We start from the raw sequence: 24,690 nt of genomic DNA on the forward strand, positions 1-24,690 counted from the left end.
GAGGGACTCGGGCCTGATTCACGCTAATCTGAGGTCTGGTCTCAGGAGTGACAGATCATGGTAATCCTGCTCCACTGCTCACATCCTGTCATGTAATTATACTTGGCAGCACACGCAGCCAATGTGTTCTTACTGTTATGACAAAACTACATGAAGCACAGTTTGAGTTCATAAAGCCTCTGCTCTGTTTTCTTACTGGCCTGTTCACCATCGCTCTTCCTGTTTCCAGCTGTCACTCAAAAATCAGTATGCTGTGGACCACCACTACTACTACCACCACTAGCACTACTACTACCACCACTACCACCACTACTACTACCACCACTACTACTACCACCACTACCATTATTAATACTACCACCACTACTACTATTACTACTACCACCACTAGCACTACTACTACCACTATTACTACCACCACTACCACTATTAATACTACCACTACCACCACTACTACTATTACTACTACCACCACTACCACTACTACTACTATTACCACCACCACTACTACTACTATTACTACTACCACTACTACCACCACCACTAGCATTACTACCACCACTACTACTACCACTACCACCACTACTACCACTACTACTACCACCACTACTACTACTACTACCACCACGACTACCACCACTACTATTACTACCACTATTACTACCACCACTACTACTACCACTACTACTACCACCACTACTACTTCTATTACTACTACCACCACTACCACTACCACTACTACTACTATTACCACCGCTACTACTACTACTATTACTACTACCACTACTACCACCACCACTAGCATTACTACCACCACTACTACTACCACTACCACCACTATTACCACTACTACTACCACCACTACTACTACTACTACCACGACTACCACCACTACTATTACTACCACTATTACTTCCATCACTACTACTACCACTACTACTACTATTACCACCACTACTACTTCTATTACTACTACCACAACTACTACTACTACCACTATTACTACTACCACCACTATTACTACTACCACTATTACTACTACTACCACAACTATCAACACCACTACTACCACTACTATTACCACTATTACTACTACCACCACCACTACTAATACTACCACTACCATGACTACCACTACCAGTACTATTACTACGACCACAACTACTATCACCACTATTACTACTACTACTACCACTATTACTACTACCACTACCACCACTACTACCACTACTACCACCACTACTACTATTACTACTACCATTATTAATACTACCACCACTACTACTATTACTACTACCACCACTAGCACTACTACTACCACTATTACTACCACCACTACCACTATTAATACTACTGCCACTACTACTACTACCACTACCACGACTACCACTACTACTACCAGTACTACTACTACTACTACTACTACTACTGATACTACTATCACTACTACCACTTTTACTACCACAGTACTACTACTACAACTTTTACTACGACTACTACTATTATCATTATTATTACCGTTATTGTTATTAATATTGAAATTCAGAAGAAACATGCATGTTAGGGTTTATACTGCTGTCTGTGCCCCTGAGCAAGGCAGTGGGAGAAGAACTGGAGTTGGTCCCCGGGTGCAGCATGAAGGCAGCAGTCCAGTGCTCCTCGCTACACAGGTCCCAGCCGGGGTGGTTAATGTGCAGTAACTGAATCTGCCCCAGGGGCTTGACGAGGGAAACTTAATATATAAATTAATTAAGTAGCACGATGACAGTGCTGATGATGATGAAGATGATGACTATGCTTCACAGGGCAGGAATAGATCAGTGTATAAACACAGCACCAACAACTTAAACTAGGTGCTGCTATAGCACACCAGGATGTGTTAAATGCACAGAACCAACACTGTCAGTCACGGCCCAGTGCCGTGTGTTGGGTATAGCATGTGTGCACTTCCCCTCTCCCGCTAATGCCCCTCCTCCAGTGGAGCTGCTGCCTGAGCACGGGTGATTTCTGCCCCTCATCAGCTGGGTATACATGCAACCTGCAGACAGACGCCCAGCCGTGCCAGTGGGCCGCTGCCAGCAGCCAGAGAGAGCGCCGCTGTGCTTACAGTCAGTACTCCTTGAGGAGGAGGGTGAAACCCGCGCTACTGATTCTGTGGGTTTCTTCTGGTCTGATGTGAGTTATTTATTTTGTTGGCGGTCACCTCACCCTGGCTAGTGAAGAGCCATTGTCTCCAGCTGATCTTGTGTTGCATATACTACACTGGCTTATGGTTACTATGAGTTCTGTTAATAAACTGGTTTGTTTTTACACTCGGCTCCGCCTCCCCCCTTCCTTACTCCCCGGGACGCCTCTCTCTCCCTGACACAGGACAAAATGAGGTGGCTCTCTGTCCGACAGGAACTGCAGAGTAAGACGGGGACCCCAACAACATAAAAGAATAAAAACCATTAAAGAAAAACAGAATGAACTGAAAGATGAAGACGTTAACACAGTACAGCGAGAGCAGGTTTGAGGAGGGACTCGCACCCGCGTCGTCGTGTTTCAGAGGGTGTGTGGATGTGGACACTCACGTTTACAGTGCTTTCCATCCTGCTGCAGGACATACTCTGCTTTGCAGCGACAGTGGAAATGAGCCGCAGACTGCTGGATGCAGTAATGCTCACAGCCGCCATTACTCACGGCACAGGAGAGGACCGCTAAACAGACACACACACACAGTTATTCATCACACAGCCTACTGCTTAATGTTACCACAGCAGAATGTACAGACTCACTACGCCTCCACACAACGTTACAGTCCTGAGTTTTGCTTCTGCAACCCCCTTCGTGAACATGCTCTTCTGAAACATCGCCATTCTCACATAGTGAGGACACCAAACTCTTAATATCACATCAAATCAAATTTATTTGTATAGTCCAATATCACAAATTACAAATGTGCCTCAGTGGGCTTCACAGTTACACAACATCCTGTCCTTAGACCCTCTCATCGGATGAGGGACAACTCCCTAAAAACCCTTTAACAGGGAGAAAAACTAGGAAGAAACCTCAGGGAGAGCACCAGAGGAGGGGTCTCTCTCCCAAGACGGACAGCGTGCAATGGATGTTGTGTTCACGCAATTTACATAATACAACATTGAAATTAATACACAATTTCACCTTTAAGTAGCAATATACTTTTTGATGCAAATATGTTTTGACATGCATAGATTAACAACTACAATACATTGTACTGTCTTCAAGGCAGTGGGGGGGAAATCCCATCAAAAACAGGAATTTGCCGGTTCCGATGGTCAAACTAATGCATGTAGCTTTACGGGAGGGAAGGGGGAAGCTGAACAAGGGGGACTGGATTTTTTTGGGGGTGTTGTGTCAAAATTGCTCTCTTCTCCACAGTTATAGCAGCTTTAATGCAACAATACACTAGCTCATCTCCCCCCCCCCTTTTCTCCCCACTTGTACTTGGCCAATCACCCCACTCTTCCGAGCCGTCCCGGTTGTTGCTCCACCCCCTCTGCTGATCCGGGGAGGGCTGCAGACTACCACATGTCTCCTCCCTTACTTGTGGAGTCACCAGCCGCTTCTTTTCACCTGACAGTGAGGAGTTTCTCCATGGGGGACGTAGCGCGTGGGGGGGATCACATGAGCGTATCAGTTGAGGAGGTCTGCGGAAACCGCTAAATAACTTCACCCATCTTACATTACTAATGAACGATTACATTAAAGCACTGCTAGATCAGGTTAGTAGTGTGTGTACCGGCACCATGTGATACCAGACAGCTTGCACCCCGTCTCCTTCGGTGAGACATTAGGTGGAGATGGATGACCTGCTGGCATCTTCTAAGACAGCGTTCCAGTACAAGAAGTTTTGGAGTCGAGACTCATCCATCAGGAAGAACAAACCCATCAAACCCGCGAGTCCTTTCCAATTCAAATATTATGCGTGCACACGCTCGCGGCCTTGGATGGCGTCGAACCCCTCCTGGCAGAGAGACAGCCGTTTGTCGAAGGGAGATCTGAAGACATCTGCTCTTCTCCGAACCCCTCCTTCCCCCTTCCCCCACGGAGGGTCGGCATGCATCTTAAAGAGGAGTCGTACGTGCTGTGAGGGTGTCTACCTCCTACCGGCTCACGCGGCGACTGTAAAAACCAGCTCTGTCTGAATACAGAGGAACGATGCGGGCTGGCAGGTTGATGGGTCCACTGGACCCAAGTGGAGTTTCTCCTGTTTGAAGAGAACAGCAGAGACAACACGGCCCTCCTGACAGAGACCGGGTGAAGCCAGGCGAACATGCCGGCGGCTTTACTAGCAATGTCCCACTGTGTCATATCGTCTGAATGAATCTTAAAACAGCTGACATGGCCACGGGACAACTTCCCTCACCGACACTTCAGGTTTGGTTTCACATTCAGGCACAGAAAAGTTTTGTTTTGTTAATTTTTGCTCCCTTTTTTCCCCTAATTGCACTTCGCCAATGACCCCTCTCCTCCGAGCCGCCCCGGTTGCTGCTCCAGATCCGGGGAGGGCTGCAGACTACCACGAGCCTCCTCCCATACATGTGGAGCCACCAGCCGCTTCAATTATTTCTAATTAATAATATAATTTATAATTAACGATAATTAATTTTACTACTTAGTACTTGGTTCGGTGTAGAAGCAGCCATCAGTCCGGCCAGAGGAAACCGGTTCATCTCTGCAGGAAGACCCAGCGGAGGGATCCACCGTCAGCGCTGCAGCGGACCCTCGTATACATTCCTCACCGTTTAGACCGATCTGGAGTTCATATTCTAGTCCTGTATCAGCCGGGTCTCAAGTCTACATCAGAGTCATCTGGCAGAACAGACACATGGTACCGGTACTACGAAAACACTTCACACACTTGGGAAATGAAGCGCAGCAGAGATTTCAGATTCCAAACCCACAGTGAAGTGCCGCCGACACATGTGGTCTCCAGTAACTCATCTTTTGGCAGAAGCAGGACTTGTGAGGACGACGAGGGAGCCGCCGAGACTCAGATGCTAACAAAATCAGTTGCTTTGAAAGGGAAACATAAAATCCTAAAGAATACAAAACTCTGAGGACATGAAGGAACAGACACTGGGAATGGTTTGTTTCAAGTGTGTCATGATAACAGGACTTGTTTCAAGACATTTACTGTCCAACACAAACCAAGTTTCTTCTTCTGAGATTGTTGTTTTAAGTTGCTTCAAGTCTGCTTAGTGAACGTTCTTCATGACGAGTCTTATAATCCCACAACAAGTACACTTTCTTTAAACACACAATATGGGAAACAACATTAAATACCTTGGTAAGCTTGTCTTTTTTTGCATTGTATTAAATCCCACAGAATTTCATTTATCTATTTTTATCATCTGTTATTTTCTATTTTTCATATCCTCAGGGTTTGGTGTTGTTTATAATTACATGTCAAAAACTAGAAGCAACCGAATGTTTCACTAACCGGCACATTAAAACTGAAATCTGTGATTTTCCTCCCTGAATAAATGTTTATGTTCTCCATGTGTGTGATGGAGTCAGGCTCCATAACACCACCAGTCATCTTCACCGTGGTTGGAGACTCTCTCCAGTCTCCGTATACCACTGGTGAGAAGTTTTGACCAGGTAGGATGAACACTGGTGCAGCAGCAAACACCTACGTGTTGGAAAACAGACTGAGACGTGATGCTGATGTGTCCATGACAACCAATGTGACTGTACAACAGTGATGCTGATGTGTCCATGACAACCAATGTGACTGTACAACAGTGATGCTGATGTGTCCATGACAACCAATGAGACTGTACAACAGTGATGCTGATGTGTGCATGACAACCAATGTGACTGTACAACAGTGTTCCCACAGAGTGTGATGTAGTGTGTAATACATCAGACTGTGTGTGTTAGCTTTGCTCCCAGGATCCATTTGTACAAGGGCGGAACTGTTTACTGCTGAGCTGACAGCACACCAGCCACAATGGCTGCTACACCTGGTATGTAGACCTGCTACACCTGGTTTGTAGTCCTGCTGCACCTTGTTTGTAGTCCCAGAACATCAGAGTCAACAACTCTGTTTCTCTCTGAATCCTACATCCACGGTTCCGCTTCCGGTGTGGGAAGATGGCGGTGCGAATTCACATTTGCGGCGGCCTCACCCTGTACCATCTATAAAGTGTCTTTGTCCACGTCTAGTTTTGTCTTCGTTTGATGGCTGGGAGAGCAGGGCAGGCTAAGCTAACTGCTAGCCCATGCAGACCGGCAGTTCCGATAACACCGAGGGCGGTCTGGTGGCGGCCTCACCTAGCGTTGACCGGTGTTTTGATGTCGTCATGTGGAGTGCGGGGAGGTGTGTCGAGGGTGTCTGGCTGGGAGAGCCGGCGCTTGACGGCTGGGAGAGTTGGGTCTGCTTCCTCCGGTGGGCCCAGGGACCACGAGGAAATGCTGAGGGCGGTCTGACAGGATGCGAAAGCGGGGAGGGCTAAGCTAACTGCTAGCCCATGCAGACCGACAGTTCCGACAGTCATCCTGGCTGATGTTCGTTCCCTTGGACAGTGATTTTTGTTTAGTTTTGTTATGTGTGATAGTTTGGATATGTGTGTTAGTTTGGATATGTGTGATAGTTTGGATATGTGTGTTAGTTTGGGTATGTGTGTTAGTTTGGATATGTGTGTTAGTTTGGGTATGTGTGTTAGTGTGGATATGTGTGTTAGTTTGGATATGTGTGTTAGTTTGGGTATGTGTGTTAGTTTGGATATGTGTGTTAGTTTGGATATTTGTGTTAGTTTGGGTATGTGTGTTAGTTTGGATATGTGTGATAGTTTGGGTATGTGTGTTAGTGTGGATATGTGTGTTAGTTTGAATATGTGTGTTAGTGTGGATATGTGTGTTAGTTTGGATATGTGTGTTAGTTTGGGTATGTGTGTTAGTTTGGATATGTGTGTTAGTTTGGGTATGTGTGTTAGTGTGGATATGTGTGTTAGTTTGGATATGTGTGTTAGTTTGGGTATGTGTGTTAGTTTGGATATGTGTGTTAGTTTGGATATTTGTGTTAGTTTGGGTATGTGTGTTAGTTTGGATATGTGTGATAGTTTGGGTATGTGTGTTAGTGTGGATATGTGTGTTAGTTTGAATATGTGTGTTAGTGTGGATATGTGTGTTAGTTCGGATATGTGTGTTAGTTTGGATATGTGTGTTAGTTTGGATATGTGTGTTAGTTTGAATATGTGTGTTAGTGTGGATATGTGTGTTAGTTTGGATATGTGTGTTAGTTTGGGTATGTGTGTTAGTTTGGATATGTGTGTTAGTTTGGATATGTGTGTTAGTTTGGGTATGTGTGTTAGTTTGGATATGTGTGTTAGTGTGGATATGTGTGTTAGTTTGGATATGTGTGTTAGTTTAGGTATGTGTGTTAGTTTGGGTATGTGTGTTAGTTTGGGTGTGTGTGTTCTTGCAGTTTTTGGATGTGTCGTTGTCTTTGTGTTGTGCTGCTGTGGGCTGGGGGAAACGGCATTTCATTTCATTTCATGTACACAAGTGCATGAAGTGAAACGACAAAGTGTTCCTGATTCCTGTCTCACACCGCTGTCCTACAGGAAGACCCGGGACGGTCTGTCCACCACCACCTCTCACATGGAGGAAATGCAGAAGAGCCGCGGAGCTTTAAGATGACAAACTGACTTATTTCAGGCTTCTTGATAAACTCATGTGAAGGTGACTGATGTTGTGTAGTTTGAATATGGCCACAACTTCTTTACTTTTATTATTTTAGTCACATTACTCACAAAGGCAGGTGCGCCCGTCCACATGCAACCGAAAGCCGGGCGTGCATTCGCAGTGGTAGGAACCCCGGGTGTTAATGCACCTCTGCTGGCATCCTCCATTATGGACCTGGCATTCATCGATGTCTGCAGGGCAGGATAGGGGTGGGGGGGGGGAGAGAGAGTAAAATTACCACAATTATACTAAATCCCGTCATTACCAGGGAAACAAGAGCAGAAATGAGCGGCGGAGAGCTGCCAGGCTGTGAGAGAACTCTAACTCCGTCTTTAGGATGAGGACTCGCTCCGAGAAGAGGAGGGATGATGGATGAGAAGCAGAGCTACTCGGCAGCATTACCTCCCAAACAAACAAACCCGCCATGTGGAAACAACTAGCCCGCATTTAAAAACCTCATTTAAATTCTTGGGCTTCTTGTTGAGGTCCCTGAGGTACGGCACACAGGAACATATGGAAACTCAGACGGAGGCGCGCACAACACACAACTCCCACCAGGCCCCGCACACACAATCACAAACACACTTTATCAGACAAACTGGCGGAGATGTAAACACATGACCGGTTTGTTCTGGAGCCACATTTTTCACATCTCATTTGAAAGGTGGGAGACTAATGAATGGTTTTCTGTGCTGCGTGGCGGACCTCACGGTGAGATCTGAGCCGACCGGCGGTCTGTCTGGACGACCACGAGCAGCTCTGTTCGGCACCACCGTTGGGAAAATGAGGACATTTTTTTATTTTGGGGGAGGGGATTTCCCCCCCTTTTTCTCCCCAATTGTACTTACCTGGCCAATTACCCCACTCTTCCGAGCCGTCCCGGTCGCTGCTCCACCCCCTCTGCCAATCCGGGGAGGGCTGCAGACTACCACGTGCCTCCTCCCATACATGTGGAGTCGTCAGCTGCTTTCACCTGACAGTGAGGAGTTTCACCAGTGGGACATAGCACGTGGGAGGATGACACTGTTCCCGCCAGTTCCCCCTCACCCCAAACAGGCGCACTGAACGACCAGAGGAGGCGCTAGTGCAGCGACCAGGACGCATGCCCACATCCGGCTTCCCGCCCGCAGACACAGCCAACTGTCTGCAGGGACGCCCGACCAAGCCGGAGGTAACACGGGGATTTGAAGTGTCGATCCCCGTGTTGGTAGGCAACAGAATAGACCACTATGCCACCCGGACGCCCAGGAAAATGAGGACATTTAAGTCAAACCCATGTCCCAGGATCGTGTCAACTAAGCTTTTAAAGTGTGATATTTAGATAAGAAGATATGAGTTAACCTATTTCCCTTGCTCTCCGAGAATCAGCAGAGATCAGGTCTACCCAGGCCTTCATAGCAGAATCAGCAGAGATCAGGTCTACCCAGGCCTTCATAGCAGAATCAGCAGAGATCAGGTCTACCCAGGCCTTCACAGCAGAATCAGCAGAGATTAGGTTTACCCAGGCCTTCACAGCAGAATCAGCAGAGATCAGGTCTACCCAGGCCTTCATAGCAGAATCAGCAGAGATCCGGTCTACCCAGGCCTTCATAGCAGAATCAGCAGGGATCAGGTTTACCCAGGCCTTCATAGCAGAATCAGCAGAGATCAGGTCTACCCAGGCCTTCATAGCAGAATCAGCAGAGATCAGGTCTACCCAGGCCTTCACAGCCGAATCAGCAGAGATCAGGTTTACCCAGGCCTTCATAGTAGAATCAGCAGAGATCAGGTCTACCCAGGCCTTCATAGCAGAATCAGCAGGGATCAGGTTTACCCAGGCCTTCATGGTAGTGGAAATAATGCTGACTACATGGCCAACATCTTATGCCCAGCACAACATCTAACAGTCACACCATTAAAAGGCTCGGGGGTTGACCAGCGTTTGGCAGCTACTGAAGATCTGTAAAATAACTCACACATCAAAAGCACTGCTGTGCAGCAGCTAAACCACCGTGTCTGGATGAGTAATGTGTTATTCAGTCCAGACCGGTTTGCAGGTCCCCTCTCAAAGCGTCTATTTTCACCAAGAAACTATTTGAAGAATTCAGAGAGACCACCATGAAAAGAAGTGAAGGTTGCTGAGCAAGGGAGGGAAACAAAGACAAGATTATTGTGACAACATCATTCTCTCACCACAATGTTCCCCCACGAGCTCTGCTGGCACCGTTTCCTCCAGACCATCGGAAGTGGTGGAACCATAATTAACTGGGAAAAGTTAGCCGTACACAAACCCCATGAGTCACTTCTTGACACTCATCACAATGCAAATCCCTCCCATAGTGACAGTCCGAGTCCCCCAGTGGGAAAATTCATTTTCTGGATAAATAAACTCATATAACCTGACGGTATGACCGGTACGTCTCCTTTTTCAACGGCGAGTTGATTCCAGAAAATGTGCCCAACGTGCTGAGGTGTCACATCTGATGGCCTCTGAACACAAGGAGAATATGGACTCAGGAAACAGAAAAAAGAGAGCGACAGAATCTGGGTTCCGGGGTCCCATGTGTCACGCTATGAGATGAAGGCAGCATGGCATCTGGACAGGCCCAGCTGAGATTCATCGAGAACATTACACGCCAAAATACCATCTCGATGTTAGCGCGGTAAACACAGAGCGTGCATGTGGCAGGCAGAGTGTGGCTTCGTGTGCTGGGTTGGAAAACATTATTTAGTTTAAGAAAAAATGTATTTGGTTCATGTGGACCACGTGGAAATGCCTTCTACAAACGGCCCTCTGCAAAACCTCTCCACAGCTCATCTTCCATACGTTACTGTTGCCATGACCCATGAACTTCAGGAGAAATTCCACTACTTTATTTTTTCTTTTTAATTTTATTTCTGATTTTTCCCTTTTTCTCCCAATTTAGTGGCCAATCGATCACTATTTTAGTTCAAACTCCCGCCCTCGTACTGCATGCGTTCGCCAGCTGCATCTCTCCGGCCGGCAGTCTGGAAGGAGACGCCTCGCCACTTCCGTGACAAGGCGACTCCGGGCCGAACCACTGCTTTTCCCCTCACACACACGGAGACGTACTCATGTGACGAACACAAGCCGACTCCGCCCCCCCTCCCGAAGACAGCGCTGCCAATGATTGCTGCTTCATCGAGTCCGGCCATAGTCGGACCTGACGAGACCGGGGCCGAACCCCGGTCCCCAGTGGGCAACTGCATCGACACAAAGCCGATGCACCAGAAATTCCACTACTTTAAACTAGAGCGACCAGGACCTCACTCCTACCTGAGACCATCATGGGCGGTCATTTTGACCCCCATGGTTTTTAAACTCTATATTTTGTCAAGATAAAGACCCAGTTGAGATATTAATGCATTACATATGTTAGTGTGTCTGTTAAGAAACTAACTGACACCAAAATTAACGTTTTAACAACTTTAATACTATTTTTAAACAATTTAAAATGGCCGCTGTCCAACGCCTGTAAATACTGCAGCGCCCTCGGTGGCAGTCATGGTGCGTCTGTAGCGGCGTCTGTAACCAGACATGTTGGACATAATCACACATCCAGTTTAGACTGTTTCTCTGCACTGGAGGGCGCTAGTGTGTTTCTACGACAGAGCAACAAACTTCACAAAGGAAATGACGCCACCAACACACGTCATAAATACTGACACGATGCACACCATCACACGCAAATCACGAGCCGTCTTTTGGACCGCTCATGGTCGTGTTAGGTAGATCTTATCATAACTTTTTTTGTGTGCAATTAATCTAAAACTCGTTTTAATGCAAATATATGCAGTTTTAGGAGCATTCAGGGAGCAGCAGGTCTGTCTCTTTTTTTCCCCCCACAGAGTCATCAAACTTTGAAAATCCAAAATGGTCAAAATGACCGCCTTGGTCGCTGTAGTGTGGCGACCAGTAATTTTTTCATGGTAAATGGTTTCCATGTTTGACACCTTTCCCACCGGCATTTTTGTAGCAACAGCCATTCAGTGTGTCAGTGTTGTGTAATTGTTCTTCTGTATGTTATTTTTCATTGTTGCTGGCAGGGCCACTGTTCCTGCCAAGTACTGAAGTGTAACGGAGCCCACACAGGACATGTGTCGAGTCTGCCACAGAAGGACAAGCAGAAGGAGGAGAAGGAGAGGAAGAAGGAGCTGGTGAAGAAGAAGGAGAAGAAAAAGAAGGAGAAGACGAAGACGAAGGAGGAGGAGGAGAAGGAGAAGCAGGAGACAGTGAAAAAGGAGAAGGAGAAGAAGGAAAAGAAGAAGGACAAGAAGAAGGAGAAGCAGGAGACGGCAAAGAAGGAGGAGGAGGAGAAGAAGAAGAAGGAGAAGGAGGAAAAGAAGGGGAAGGAGAAGGAGAAGAAAAAGGAGGGAGAGAAGAAGAAAGATGAGAAGAAGGAGAAGAAGAAGAGTCATGCGAAATGAATGCAAGACAGTTGGCAATAGCAGCTAAAATACAGAGCTAAACATGATCAAATATTTAATAAGGCTTAACTAAATGTTTGATATGGAGCAATATGTTGATCAGTATTACCATATCACATGACATTATAGATCAATATCACCATATCACATGACATTATTGATCAGTATTACCACATCACATGACATTATAGATCATTATTACCTTATCACATGACACTATAGATCAATATCACCATATCACATGACATTATTGATCAGTATTACCATATCACATGACATTATTGATCAGTATTACCACATCACATGACATTATTGATCAGTATTACCACATCACATGACATTATTGATTAATATTACCATATCACATGACATTATTGATCAGTCTGTTCATAATTCCAGTTGGAGATTATCACCTGCACATTAACACTTTTTGTGCGTCCAGAATCGCATTCATCTCAGATGAGATGTTGGGATTTGCATTTGCGTCCCGGTGATGGAAAGTCACCACGGTCAGCTTTTTGTCAGTGTTTTATACCATGATCTGCCCATATTGTCCCATGCCTAGCTGGGACCCGCTGGGTGGTGAGAAATGTTGAATTGCTGCCTCTGAGGTTTTTTTCTCCTCCAGATTATCCAGACAAGACTTTACCCTGACAAGAGGACCTGACCTGGTTGATACCTGGGCTTTAAAGTGGTTTTTGTTTCATAAATCTGTAAACGCAGGTGTAGATATGAGTGTATTTATTCAGATGTGTCTGGATTTCATCACCGTAAATACAAGCAGCATGTGAGTGCTCCAAAATAAATCCATCCTGAACAGCTTTCAAGCTGCTATACCTCATTAACGTCAAACTGCTACTGGACGTTCCTCGATACGGACTCAAACGGTTGCGTTAATGATATCTAGCGCTGTCCAGGTACTTTATTCCGACTCTCCACAGGAGAGTCGAATGTTGTGCACTTAACATGATGTCCACGTTTCATGACTACTTACTGCTATAAGATGTCTGCTGGGTGACATGTGAGTGTGTCTGCTAATTATTTCCCCATACGTCAAACTCCTCTATGTGCAAACCCACGCGCCAGCCAGGGAAACCTGAACTAAAGTGAACCGACATGTGATCTATTAGGCTTGGTGAATCAGCACAAGACTCTACTTGTTTGCTGAAACTGTTGAATTCACCTGTCAAGGCCGAGGCAGAAATACAGACTTATGCTATGGATGGACCTCTGGAGTCCCCCCCCCCCCCCCAGTAGGAGGTGATCCTTCTTTATTCTCAAATATGGCTTTTGGGAGGGAAATCTGATTCCAAACTTTCCTTCTATTCAGACCGCTGCCAAAGTTAACGTTCCCTCCATCCCAGAGAGCTGGCGGGAACCCTCGTCGTTTTTCTTTCTTTCTCTTTTTCCGTCCAAGCTGCACGCCGAGCTTCGGTTTGTCTTTCTAATGAAAGCCGTCCAGCGTTTTGGGGGCTTCTGTTAAATACAGCGCCCAGTCGGTGAACCCCTCCAGTTCGGTTTCCAAGCGCAGAACATGACCCCCCCCCCCCCAAAAAAAAGAGTAGTGCAGAGCCAAAGCCTCGGCCGCCGTCCTGGAAAAAAACTCTTTATCTCCCCAGTTCGGCGGGTTTGCTACGGACAATTTGGTTAATGTATGCGGAGGATAAACGATGTCAGAAGGTTTCTTGGCTTTCTCCGTCATGGCTGCCATGTAATTACAGCAGCGTTCCCCTCATGTGGTCGGAGTCTCGCTAATTTAGCTGGGATCTGAAAGGCAGGTCCGGTTTTGTTCGTCTCCGCTGGAGCGCGGCGGCCGAGCGAAACGTGAGACTGACTGCAGCTCAGCCATCATCGCCCGCCGTGATGTGTGGAGATACACTCCTCCCCGTCAGCAGCCGCTTCTGTCCGCGTCGCACAACGTCTCTTTCGAGATTCGCGTTTCCTGTGAAGTCCGCTAATCTCTGTTAGTCAGAGTGAACCGAGGGCCCAACACAGCAGACAAACCAGAACTGATTAAAAGTTCTGGATGACAGAAACAGTCCCACAAGTCAGATGAGAAACTACTGTGCAACGATCTCCAACACGCTGACAAGACACGTAACTGGTCATTCAAACAGTAGAGGCAACCCCCCCCCTTTTTTTCTCCCCAATTGTTCTTGGCCAATTACCCCACTCTTCAGAGCCGTCCCGGTCTCTGCTCCACCCCCCCTGCTGACCCGGGGAGGGCTGCAGACTACCACAAGTCTCCTCCCATACATGTGGAGTCGCCAGCCGCTTCTTTTCACCTGACAGTGAGGAGTTTCACCAGGGGGACGTAGCGCGTGGGAGGATCACGCTATTCTCCCCAGTCCCCCCCCCCCCCCAAACAGGCACCCCGACCGACCAGAGGAGGCGCTAGTGCAGCAACCAGGACACACACCCACATCCGGCTTCCCACCCGCAGACACGGCCAATTCTGTCTGTAGGGACGCCCGACCAAGCTGGAGGTAGCACGAGGATTCGAACCAGCGATCCCTGTGTTGGTAGGCAATGGAATAGAGCGCTATGCTACCTGGATGCCCCTAGGCAGAATCTATTGAAGAAAATCTGTTTGGTTTCTGTTACTGCAAGTTGAAGCAGTTTATACCTGGTATCAACATGTGTCTCCAATGACCACTTATGATCGGATCTCACTTCCCCGCTCTATATGTAAATAAACAGGTACGTCACTCCAGTAGGGGGCGTGGTTTAACCTCGGCTGCAAGCGGAGACAGGGGCCGTGGCTCGCAGGAGCGCAGACGCGACAGGGAGGCTGATTAGTGATCAGGTTTACCGCAGTGAAGCTGGGTCCTGGGCGAAACACGGGGCTGATGGGAGACGGAGAAAAGAGGAGCTACACGCTCTGATGGGAGGGAGCGAGGAAACGACTCCAGCACCAGAGCACCACCCGCCCGTGCGAGTGAATGAATGAAAGACATTACTGAATAAAGTCTGTGTTAATCACCTAAAACCCTGTTCGCCTTCATCTCGTAAATACCAAGCAGCAGGCGTTTAACAGAAGGAGACATCCTTGCTCACTCGAGCCTCGTTTTAACGTGACATCATGTTGTCGTACAACATTTGAAGCACTCTTAAAGAAATAAATCATCCCCTATCCCAGCTAGCTGCACCTCCTCTCTTGTCATTCCATTCCACGTTGTTGTGAAGCACAACAGGTTTTTAAAATGTGCTGTGTGAATAAACATTATTATTCTGATGATGATGATGATGTAGATCTGTATGAAAGCCTTCAGACCCCTGACCCTATATATTACATGTAGTAAATTAGTCTATTGTGGGTAAATAGTTACACATTATTACAATGGCATGGACGCAGCAAATGCATGATGTCAACGCGCCAGATAGAGACAAATACCCTGAGGAGGAAACTGACGGAGTGAATTAGGAGCATCAGGCTCTGGCTGTCCTCTTTCATTTTGTGTTCAAAATACACAGCAAAAGTTGACACTCATTCTTAAAACTTGTTAGGTGGGAAAATGTAAATGTCTGAACACTAGAGTTTCTAATTCTCCACCTGAATCCTGTCAGGCTCGACCCGATCACATCGGTTCAAGCTCAGGTTATTTCATTATTCCAGCGGGTTTTAGAGGGTCGGGCTCTACACTGCGGTGGACAAATGCACTTGATCCTGAAGTTGAACTTGAATGTGCAAGCGGGCGGGGGCTCTTCCACAGTTCGTGGGTCTGATGTGTGTCAGAAGTTACAGACCAGGTAAAAAAAAAAAACGCAGAGGACATCAGTTGACTAGGGGGTCCTTAAATGCGGCCTGGGACACAAATGCAGTCACACTTCAAATGGGATGTGGACAAATGTGGCCTGTGCGATCGGATCGCAAGTTGCACTGGGTGCATTCACACCTATATTTAGAGCTGTCCACCTGTGATCAGATCAGCCTAGACGCATGTTAATGCCAGGTGTAAACAGACACATGTTAATGCCAGGTGTAGACAGACACATGTTAATGCCAGGTGTAGACAGACACATGTTAATGCCAGGTGTACACGGACACATGTTAATGCCAGGTGTAGACAGACGCATGTTAATGCCAGGTGTAAACAGACACATGTTAATTCCAGGTGTAAACAGACACATGTTAATGCCAGGTGTAAACAGACACATCTTAATGCCAGGTGTAAACAGACACATCTTAATGCCAGGTGTAAACAGACACATGTTAATGCCAGGTGTAGACAGACGCATGTTAATGCCAGATGTAAACAGACACATGTTAATGCCAGGTGTAAACGGACACATGTTAATGCCAGGTGTAAACAGACACATGTTAATGCCAGGTGTAAACGGACACATGTTAATGCCAGGTGTAAAGAGACACATGTTAATGCCAGGTGTAAACGGACACATGTTAATGCCAGGTGTAAACAGATGCATGTTAATGCCAGGTGTAGACAGACGCATGTTAATGCTAGGTGTAGACAGACGCATGTTAATGCCAGATGTAAACAGACACATGTTAATGCCAGGTGTAAACAGACACATCTTAATGCCAGGTGTAAACAGACACATGTTAATGCCAGGTGTAGACAGACGCATGTTAATGCCAGGTGTAAATGGACACATGTTAATGCCAGGTGTAAACGGACACATGTTAATGCCAGGTGTAAATGGACACGTGTTAATGCCAGGTGTAAACAGACGCATGTTAATGCCAGGTGGGTGTAAACAGACTCATGTTAATGCCAGGTGTAGACAGACGCATGTTAATGCCAGGTGTAAACGGACACGTTAATGCCAGATGTAAACACACATGTTAACGCCAGGTGTAAATGGACACATGTTAATGCCAGGTGTAAACAGACGCATGTTAATGCCAGGTGTAAACAGATGCATGTTAATGCCAGGTGTAAACAGACACGTGTGGCGTAATCAGACACATGTTAATGCCAGGTGTAAATGGACACATTAATGCCAGGTGTAAACAGACATATGTTAATACCAGGTGTAAACAGACGCATGTTATTGCCAGGTGTAAACAGATGCATGTTAATGCCAGGGGTAAACAGGCCCAGTCTGAAACGGCCCAGCTGACATCAGCTTCTGAACATCCTGCCACTCATCTCTACAAAAGAAGCATAACTTCCCACCATAATTTATAATCACCATCAACGATCTGAACACAGGCACGAACCAGCTCAACCTGCTTATCAACAATCTGAAAACAGGCACGAACCAGCTCAACCTGCTTATCAACGATCTGAACTCCGGCCAAACCAGCTCAATCTGCTTATCAACGATCTGAACACAGGCACAAAGCAGCTCAACCTGCTTATCAACGATCTGAACACAGGCACGAACCAGCTCAACCTGCTTATCAACGATCTGAACACAGGCCAAACCAGCTCAACCTGCTTATCAACGATCTGAACACAGGCCAAACCAGCTCGACCTGCTTATCAACGATCTGAACACAGGCACAAAGCAGCTCAACCTGCTTATCAACGATCTGAACACAGGCCAAACCAGCTCAACCTGCTTATCAACGATCTGAACACAGGCCAAACCAGCTCAACCTGCTTATCAACGATCTGAACACAGGTACAAAGCAGCTCAACCTGCTTATCAACGATCTGAACACAGGCACGAACCAGCTCAACCTGCTTATCAACGATCTGAACTCCGGCCAAACCAGCTCAATCTGCTTATCAACGATCTGAACACAAGCACGAACCAGCTCAACCTGCTTATCAATGATCTGAACACAGGCACGAACCAGCTCAACCTGCTTATCAACGATCTGAACACAGGCCAAACCAGCTCAACTTGCTTATCAACGATCTGAACACAGGCCAAACCAGCTCGACCTGCTTATCAACGATCTGAACACAGGCACAAAGCAGCTCAACCTGCTTATCAACGATCTGAACACAGGCCAAACCAGCTCAACCTGCTTATCAACGATCTGAACACAGGTACAAAGCAGCTCAATCTGCTTATCAACGATCTGAACACAGGTACAAAGCAGCTCAACCTGCTTATCAACGATCTGAACACAGGCACGAACCAGCTCAACCTGCTTATCAACGATCTGAACACAGGTACGAACCAGCTCAACATGTTTATCAATGATCTGAACACAGGCACGAAGCAGCTCAACCTGCTTATCAACGATCTGAACACAGGTACGAACCAGCTCAACATGCTTATCAACGATCTGAACACAGGTATGAACCAGCTCAACCTGCTAATCAACGATCTGAACACAGGCACGAACCAGCTCAACCTGCTTATCAACGATCTGAACACAGGCCAAACCAGCTCAATCTGCTTATCAACGATCTGAACACAGGCACAAAGCAGCTCAACCTGCTTATCAACGATCTGAACACAGGCCAAACCAGCTCAACCTGCTTATCAACGATCTGAACACAGGCACGACCCAGCTCGACCTGCTTATCAACGATCTGAACACAGGTACGAAGCAGCTCGACCGGCTTATCAACGATCTGAAAACAGGCACGAACCAGCTCAACCTGCTTATCAACGATCTGAACACAGGTACGAACCAGCTCAGCATGCTTATCAATGATCTGAACACAGGCCCGAAGCAGCTCGACCGGCTTATCAACAATCTGAACACAGGCCAAACCAGCTCAACCTGCTTATCAACGATCTGAAAACAGGCACGAACCAGCTCAACCTGCTTATCAACGATCTGAACACAGGTACGAACCAGCTCAACATGCTTATCAATGATCTGAACACAGGCACGAAGCAGCTCAACCTGCTTAACAATCTGAACACAGGCACGAAGCAGCTCGACCGGCTTATCAACAATCTGAACACAGGTACGAACCAGCTCAACCTGCTTATCAACAATCTGAACACAGGTACGAACCAGCTCAACCTGCTTATCAACGATCTGAACACAGGCACGAACCAGCTCAACATGCTTATCAACGATCTGAACACAGGCACGAACCAGCTCAACCTGCTTATCAACGATCTGAACACAGGTACGAACCAGCTCAACCTGCTTATCAACGATCTGAACACAGGCACGAACCAGCTCAACCTGCTTATCAACAATCTGAACACAGGCACGAAGCAGCTCAACATGCTTATCAACGATCTGAATACAGGTAGGAACCAGCTCAACCTGCTTATCAACAATCTGAACACAGGCATGAAGCAGCTCGACCTGCTTATCAACGATCTGAACACAGGTACGAACCAGCTCAACCTGCTTATCAACGATCTGAACACAGGTACGAAGCAGCTCAACCTGCTTATCAACGATCTGAACACAGGTATGAACCAGCTCCACCTGCTTATCAACGATCTGAACACAGGCACGAACCAGCTCAACCTGCTTAAGACTCGAGACTGTTTGTTACGTCTCATTATAAAAGTACAAGAGTAAAGTTGTTGAGTTTCAGCTCAACGCTGCAGCGACAACAGCAACTGTTTAAGCGTGAAACAGCATCCAACCCTTGGAACCGCATGAGACTGGCAACATGTCAGAAAAATAGAAAAATACACAGAAAAATACCACAAGTATTTAACAGTGTATTCTTACTCAGGCAAATACGCAAATAATGACACCAGGTGACGGTGAAGTTAACTGGTTCATGGTGTGTGTATAATTCCACATCTGCAGTAAACACACGTGGTAGACATCTTGTGCGACTTTATTCTGGACGAACAAAGATTCAATTCTTTAACATCACAGTACATACGGTCAAATCAGGCTGCTCTCACAAACGTCTTACTCATCAGGTTAACTGACCACCACTAGTAACTTTAGGGCAGAAACGACAGTCAGTCCGACTCCTCTCTGGCTGTGTGTCTGGCTGTGTCAGTGCTGCGTTAGTGTGGGGGTGCCCTGTACGTTTACCTGGGCCCAGGTAACCAGCGTTGTAGCCTTGGTATCCATAGACACAGTGCGGCCTGTAGCAGATCCGTCTGTAGTGGCTGTAGGGGTAGTTCGCACCTGACGCCAGCAGCACCAGAGCTTGAAAAACAACCGAGAGCGACGTCCACCGTCCTGACGCCATGGCCGACAGCCAGACAGGAGTCAGCAAAAAAGACCTGCACGGCCAAACGACTCAAAAAGACCACTGAAGAGAAAGGGAAAGTATATATATATATATATATATATATATATATATATATATATATATATATATATATATATATATATATATATATATAATATATACTTATGATGAATAATGCTCAGTGCACAGTGAGCCACTTGAACGCTTGCTTTGTCCAGGGAACCGCAGCGCCATTAATGTAAAGTCCTCCAGAACATGCTGGTTTGATTTCCAGAGCAACTCATCTGAAGAGAGACTCCCTTCTCTTCTTCACTCTGCCTCTCCTGGTTTCTTGTCCTCTTTCTGCATCTCCCTTCCTCCTTTCACAACCTCCTCCCTCCCCGTTTCCAATAAACCCCTGAATGTCCAACACATTAAAGATCCTCCTCTCTCTCTTTGTCTATCTCACTTTCTCTCTCTCTCTCTCTCTCTCTCTCTCACACTTTCTTTCTCCCTCCCTCCCTCTCTCGCTCTTACTTTCTAGCTCTCTTTCTGTCTCTCTCTCTCTCTTTCACACTTTCTCTCTCTCAATATCTTGCTTTCTCTCATTTTCTCCCTCCCTCTCTCTCTATCACACTTGCTCTCTCCCTCTCCCTCTCTCACGCTCAGTTTCTAGCTCTCTTTCTGTCTCTCTCTCTCTTTCACACTTTCTCTCTCTCAATACCTTGCTTTCTCTCATTTTCTCTCTCTCTATCTCACACTTTCTTTCTCCCTCCCTCCCTCTTTCCCTCTTTCACACTTTCTCTTTCTCACGCTTTCTCTCACTTTCTCTCTCTCAATATCTTGCTTTCTCTCACTTTCTCTCTTGCTCTCTTTCATGCTTTCTCTTTCTCTCTCACGCTTTCTCTCTCTCCCTCTCTCTCTCTCTCTCTCTCTCTCTCTCTCTCTCTCTCTCTCTCTCTCTCTCTCTCTCTCTCTCTCTCTCTCTCTCACACACACTTTCTTTCTCCCTCCCTCCCTCCCTCTCTATCACACTTGCTCTCTCCCTCTCCCTCTCTCACACTCAGTTTCTAGCTCTCCTTCTGTCTCTCTCTCTCTTTCACACTTTCTCTCAATATCTTGCTTTCTCTCATTTTCTCTCTCTCTCTCTCTAACTTTCTTTCTCCCTCCCTCCCTTTTTCTCTCTTTCACACTTTCTCTTTCTCTCACGCTTTCTCTCACTTTCTCTCTCTCAATATCTTGCTTTCTCTCACTTTCTCTCACACTTTCTCTCACTTTCTCTCTTGCTCACACTCTCACGCTTTCTCTTTCTCCCTGTCTTGCTCTCTCTCTCTGTCTCTCTCTGTCTCTCTCTCCGTCTCTAGCTCACTCTCTCACTCTCTCTCTCTCTCTGTCTCTCTCTGTCTCTCTCTCCCTCTCTAGCTCACTCTCTCACTCTCTCGCTCTCTCTCTCTCTCTGTCTCTCTCTCCCTCTCTAGCTCACTTTCTCTCTCTCTCTCTCTCTCTCTGTCTCTCTCTCCCTCTCTAGCTCACTCTCTCTCCCTCTGTCTCTCTCTGTCTCTCTCTCCCTCTCTAGCTCACTCTCTCGCTCTCTCTCTCTCCCTCTGTCTCTGTCTCTCTCTCTGTCTCTCTCTCCTCCATCCTTGGAGAGCTGCCGTGTGTGTTGACACAGGGTGTCATGATGGGCAGCAGGGTTTCTTTTCTTCGTGGAGATTTACGCCGGTTGGCCATTGCACTTCACAGTCTCTTCAAAGACTGTTATACCGTACAGAAACCAGAAGAAGAAACCTGGAGATTTATGAAGACACATCGCTGAAGGACTGGAGTGTAAGGAATGGATTGGATGCATTTGTCTTTTCTTTTGATATCAGCTTATGTGCAAAAAAAAATAAAATAAACTAAAGTACGCTCCAAAAAGCAGCTACCGGTGTGATGCCAGACCCGACAGATGCCAGAGCTGGAGTTTGATATCTGGACTTCAAAACCCTGACGGAGGAATCAATCTCCCGGTGAAGCCCTCCATACAGATAAGCAGCAGGCTCTGCCTCTCATCCACTGCCAGCGTACACGTCTGAGACCCGGAGGCTGGACCACGGCAGCTCTCTACACACCCTCCAGCCAGAGTCCAGGTCCTGCTGGGGGTTTTGCTGAGGGTCCTACACAGTCACACACACTCCTGGATACTGTTTGTGTGTGTTTGTGTGTGTGTGTGTGCGTGCAGGCGCGCAGATGGAAGGCACAGTGAAAGGTGAGTTAGCCTAGCTTAGCTCAATTGCTGGACGTCTACCGGGATCATTAGCAGCTCCTCCCAGATGAGGGGAACTACACCTTCAACCTTCACCAAAGATGGATGATTAGTGTAACCAAACTAAATGTTGTAATTTACACATTTCAGTTGCTAATTTCACGATTAACAAAAAAAAAAAAGAAACGAGATTAAATCAAACTTCCTAAACACTTCCTCATCCTGGCCGCCCTAGCACTGATTTTCATTCGGCTTCTAAATCTCGCAAGAGCGAGACCGAGAGCAAAACATGATGTTTCACATTAGCACGCAGTTGTGAACATGTTAGTTAAGAAAAAAACTTGGTTTTATTTTTTTTGGGGACCCCCCCCCCCTTTTTTTTCTCCCAATTGCACTTGCCCAATTACCCCACTCTTCTGAACCGTCCCGGTCTCTGCTGCCCCCCCTCTGCTGATCCGGGGAGGGCTGCAGACTACCACATGCCTCCTCCCATACATGTGGAGTCGCCAGCTGCTTCCTTACACCTGACAGTGAGGAGTTTCACCAGGGGGGAGGTAGCGCGTGGGAGCATCATGCTATTCCCCCCAGTCCCCCCTCCCCAAACAGGCGCTCCGACTGACCAGAGGAGGCGCTAGTGCAGCGACCAGGACACACACACATCCGGTTCCCCACCCACAGACACGGCCAATTGTGTCTGTAGGGACGCCCGACCAAGCTGGCGGTAACATGGGGATTAGAACCGGCGATTCTTGTGTTGCTAGGCAACGGAATAGACCGCTACGCTACCCGGACGCCCAAGAAAAAAATGGTTAATGCTACAGAAACGAGTAAAAATATTAATGATTGGCTTCAGAGAAGGTATATTTCCCTTTATATGAGAGGAGCTGATAATAACTAGTAATAACTTCTACCACTGCACCATAGAGAGCATCCTGACCAGCTGAACCTCAGTAGACCAGAAAGCTCTGCAGCGGGTCGTCAAGGCGGCCCAGCATATCACCGGTACCCAGCTCCCAGCCAGAAAAGACATTTATCACAAACGCTGCCTTCGAAGGGCTCTCAGCATCAGCAGAGATCCCACCCACCCCAACCATGGACTGTTCTCCCCCCTGCCCTCTGGGAGGCGCTACAGGAGCCTCAGAGCCCGCACTACCAGGCTCAAAAACAGCTTCTTTCCTCAAGCTGTTGCCCACCTGAACCTGGATACCCACTGAATGTCTGTAGATGTGTTTAAATATGTTGTACTCCAGCTCTTTCTTTAACTTATTTTAGCTTTTGGTCTTCATGTGTGTGTATATCTTGTACTGTGTTTGTGTGTGTCTGTCTTGCACTGTTTGGTGAAGCCACAGCCCTCATTTCATTTTTAACATGTGCCTGCACATTGTTTTTAATGACAATACATTGAATCGAATTGAATATTTCTGTGATATCGAGCGCTATAATATTGTAGCGAATTCGGGGGGCAGCCTAGGAACCGCCGCAGCCAGGACGCGAAGCCGGATCTCCCGCACCACGGGCGACAATGCTAACCAGTCGACTAAAGGGGACGACCCGTTAGCCAAGGGCTAGTGAGTCTATTTATCTGTGCACGTTACAATATATGTATATACACTACCGTTCAAAAGTTTGGGATCACCCAAACAATTTTGTGTTTTCCATGAAAAGTCACACTTATTCACCACCATATGTTGTGAAATGAATAGAAAATAGAGTCAAGACATTGACAAGGTTAGAAATAATGATTTGTATTTGAAATAAGATTTTTTTTACATCAAACTTTGCTTTCGTCAAAGAATCCTCCATTTGCAGCAATTACAGCATTGCAGACCTTTGGCATTCTAGCTGTTAATTTGTTGAGGTAATCTGGAGAAATTGCACCCCACGCTTCCAGAAGCAGCTCCCACAAGTTGGATTGGTTGGATGGGCACTTCTTTGAGCAGATTGAGTTTCTGGAGCATCACATTTGTGGGGTCAATTAAACGCTCAAAATGGCCAGAAAAAGAGAACTTTCATCTGAAACTCGACAGTCTATTCTTGTTCTTAGAAATGAAGGCTATTCCATGCGAGAAATTGCTAAGAAATTGAAGATTTCCTACACCGGTGTGTACTACTCCCTTCAGAGGACAGCACAAACAGGCTCTAACAGGTACTATTTAATGAAGATGCCAGTTGGGGACCTGTGAGGCGTCTGTTTCTCAAACTAGAGACTCTAATGTACTTATCTTCTTGCTCAGTTGTGCAACGTGGCCTCCCACTTCTTTTTCTACTCTG

General features: G+C 46.7%; 1 protein-coding gene across 1 annotated transcript in view; it reads right to left on the reverse strand.

Moving 5' to 3' along the window:
• Window positions 1-24,690, reverse strand: part of megf6b (multiple EGF-like-domains 6b) — a 238,777-nt gene that overhangs the window by 93,608 nt on the left and 120,479 nt on the right. Inside the window, exons 6-7 of the mRNA XM_056273072.1 lie at window positions 7,782-7,904; window positions 2,574-2,699 (exon numbers count right to left, since the gene is read on the reverse strand). Coding sequence (XP_056129047.1) covers window positions 2,574-2,699; window positions 7,782-7,904 — 249 coding nt within the window. The remainder of the gene's footprint in view (window positions 1-2,573; window positions 2,700-7,781; window positions 7,905-24,690) is intronic.

The sequence above is a fragment of the Lampris incognitus genome, chromosome 2 (assembly GCF_029633865.1).
Source record: "Lampris incognitus isolate fLamInc1 chromosome 2, fLamInc1.hap2, whole genome shotgun sequence".
Classification (NCBI taxonomy): domain Eukaryota; kingdom Metazoa; phylum Chordata; class Actinopteri; order Lampriformes; family Lampridae; genus Lampris; species Lampris incognitus.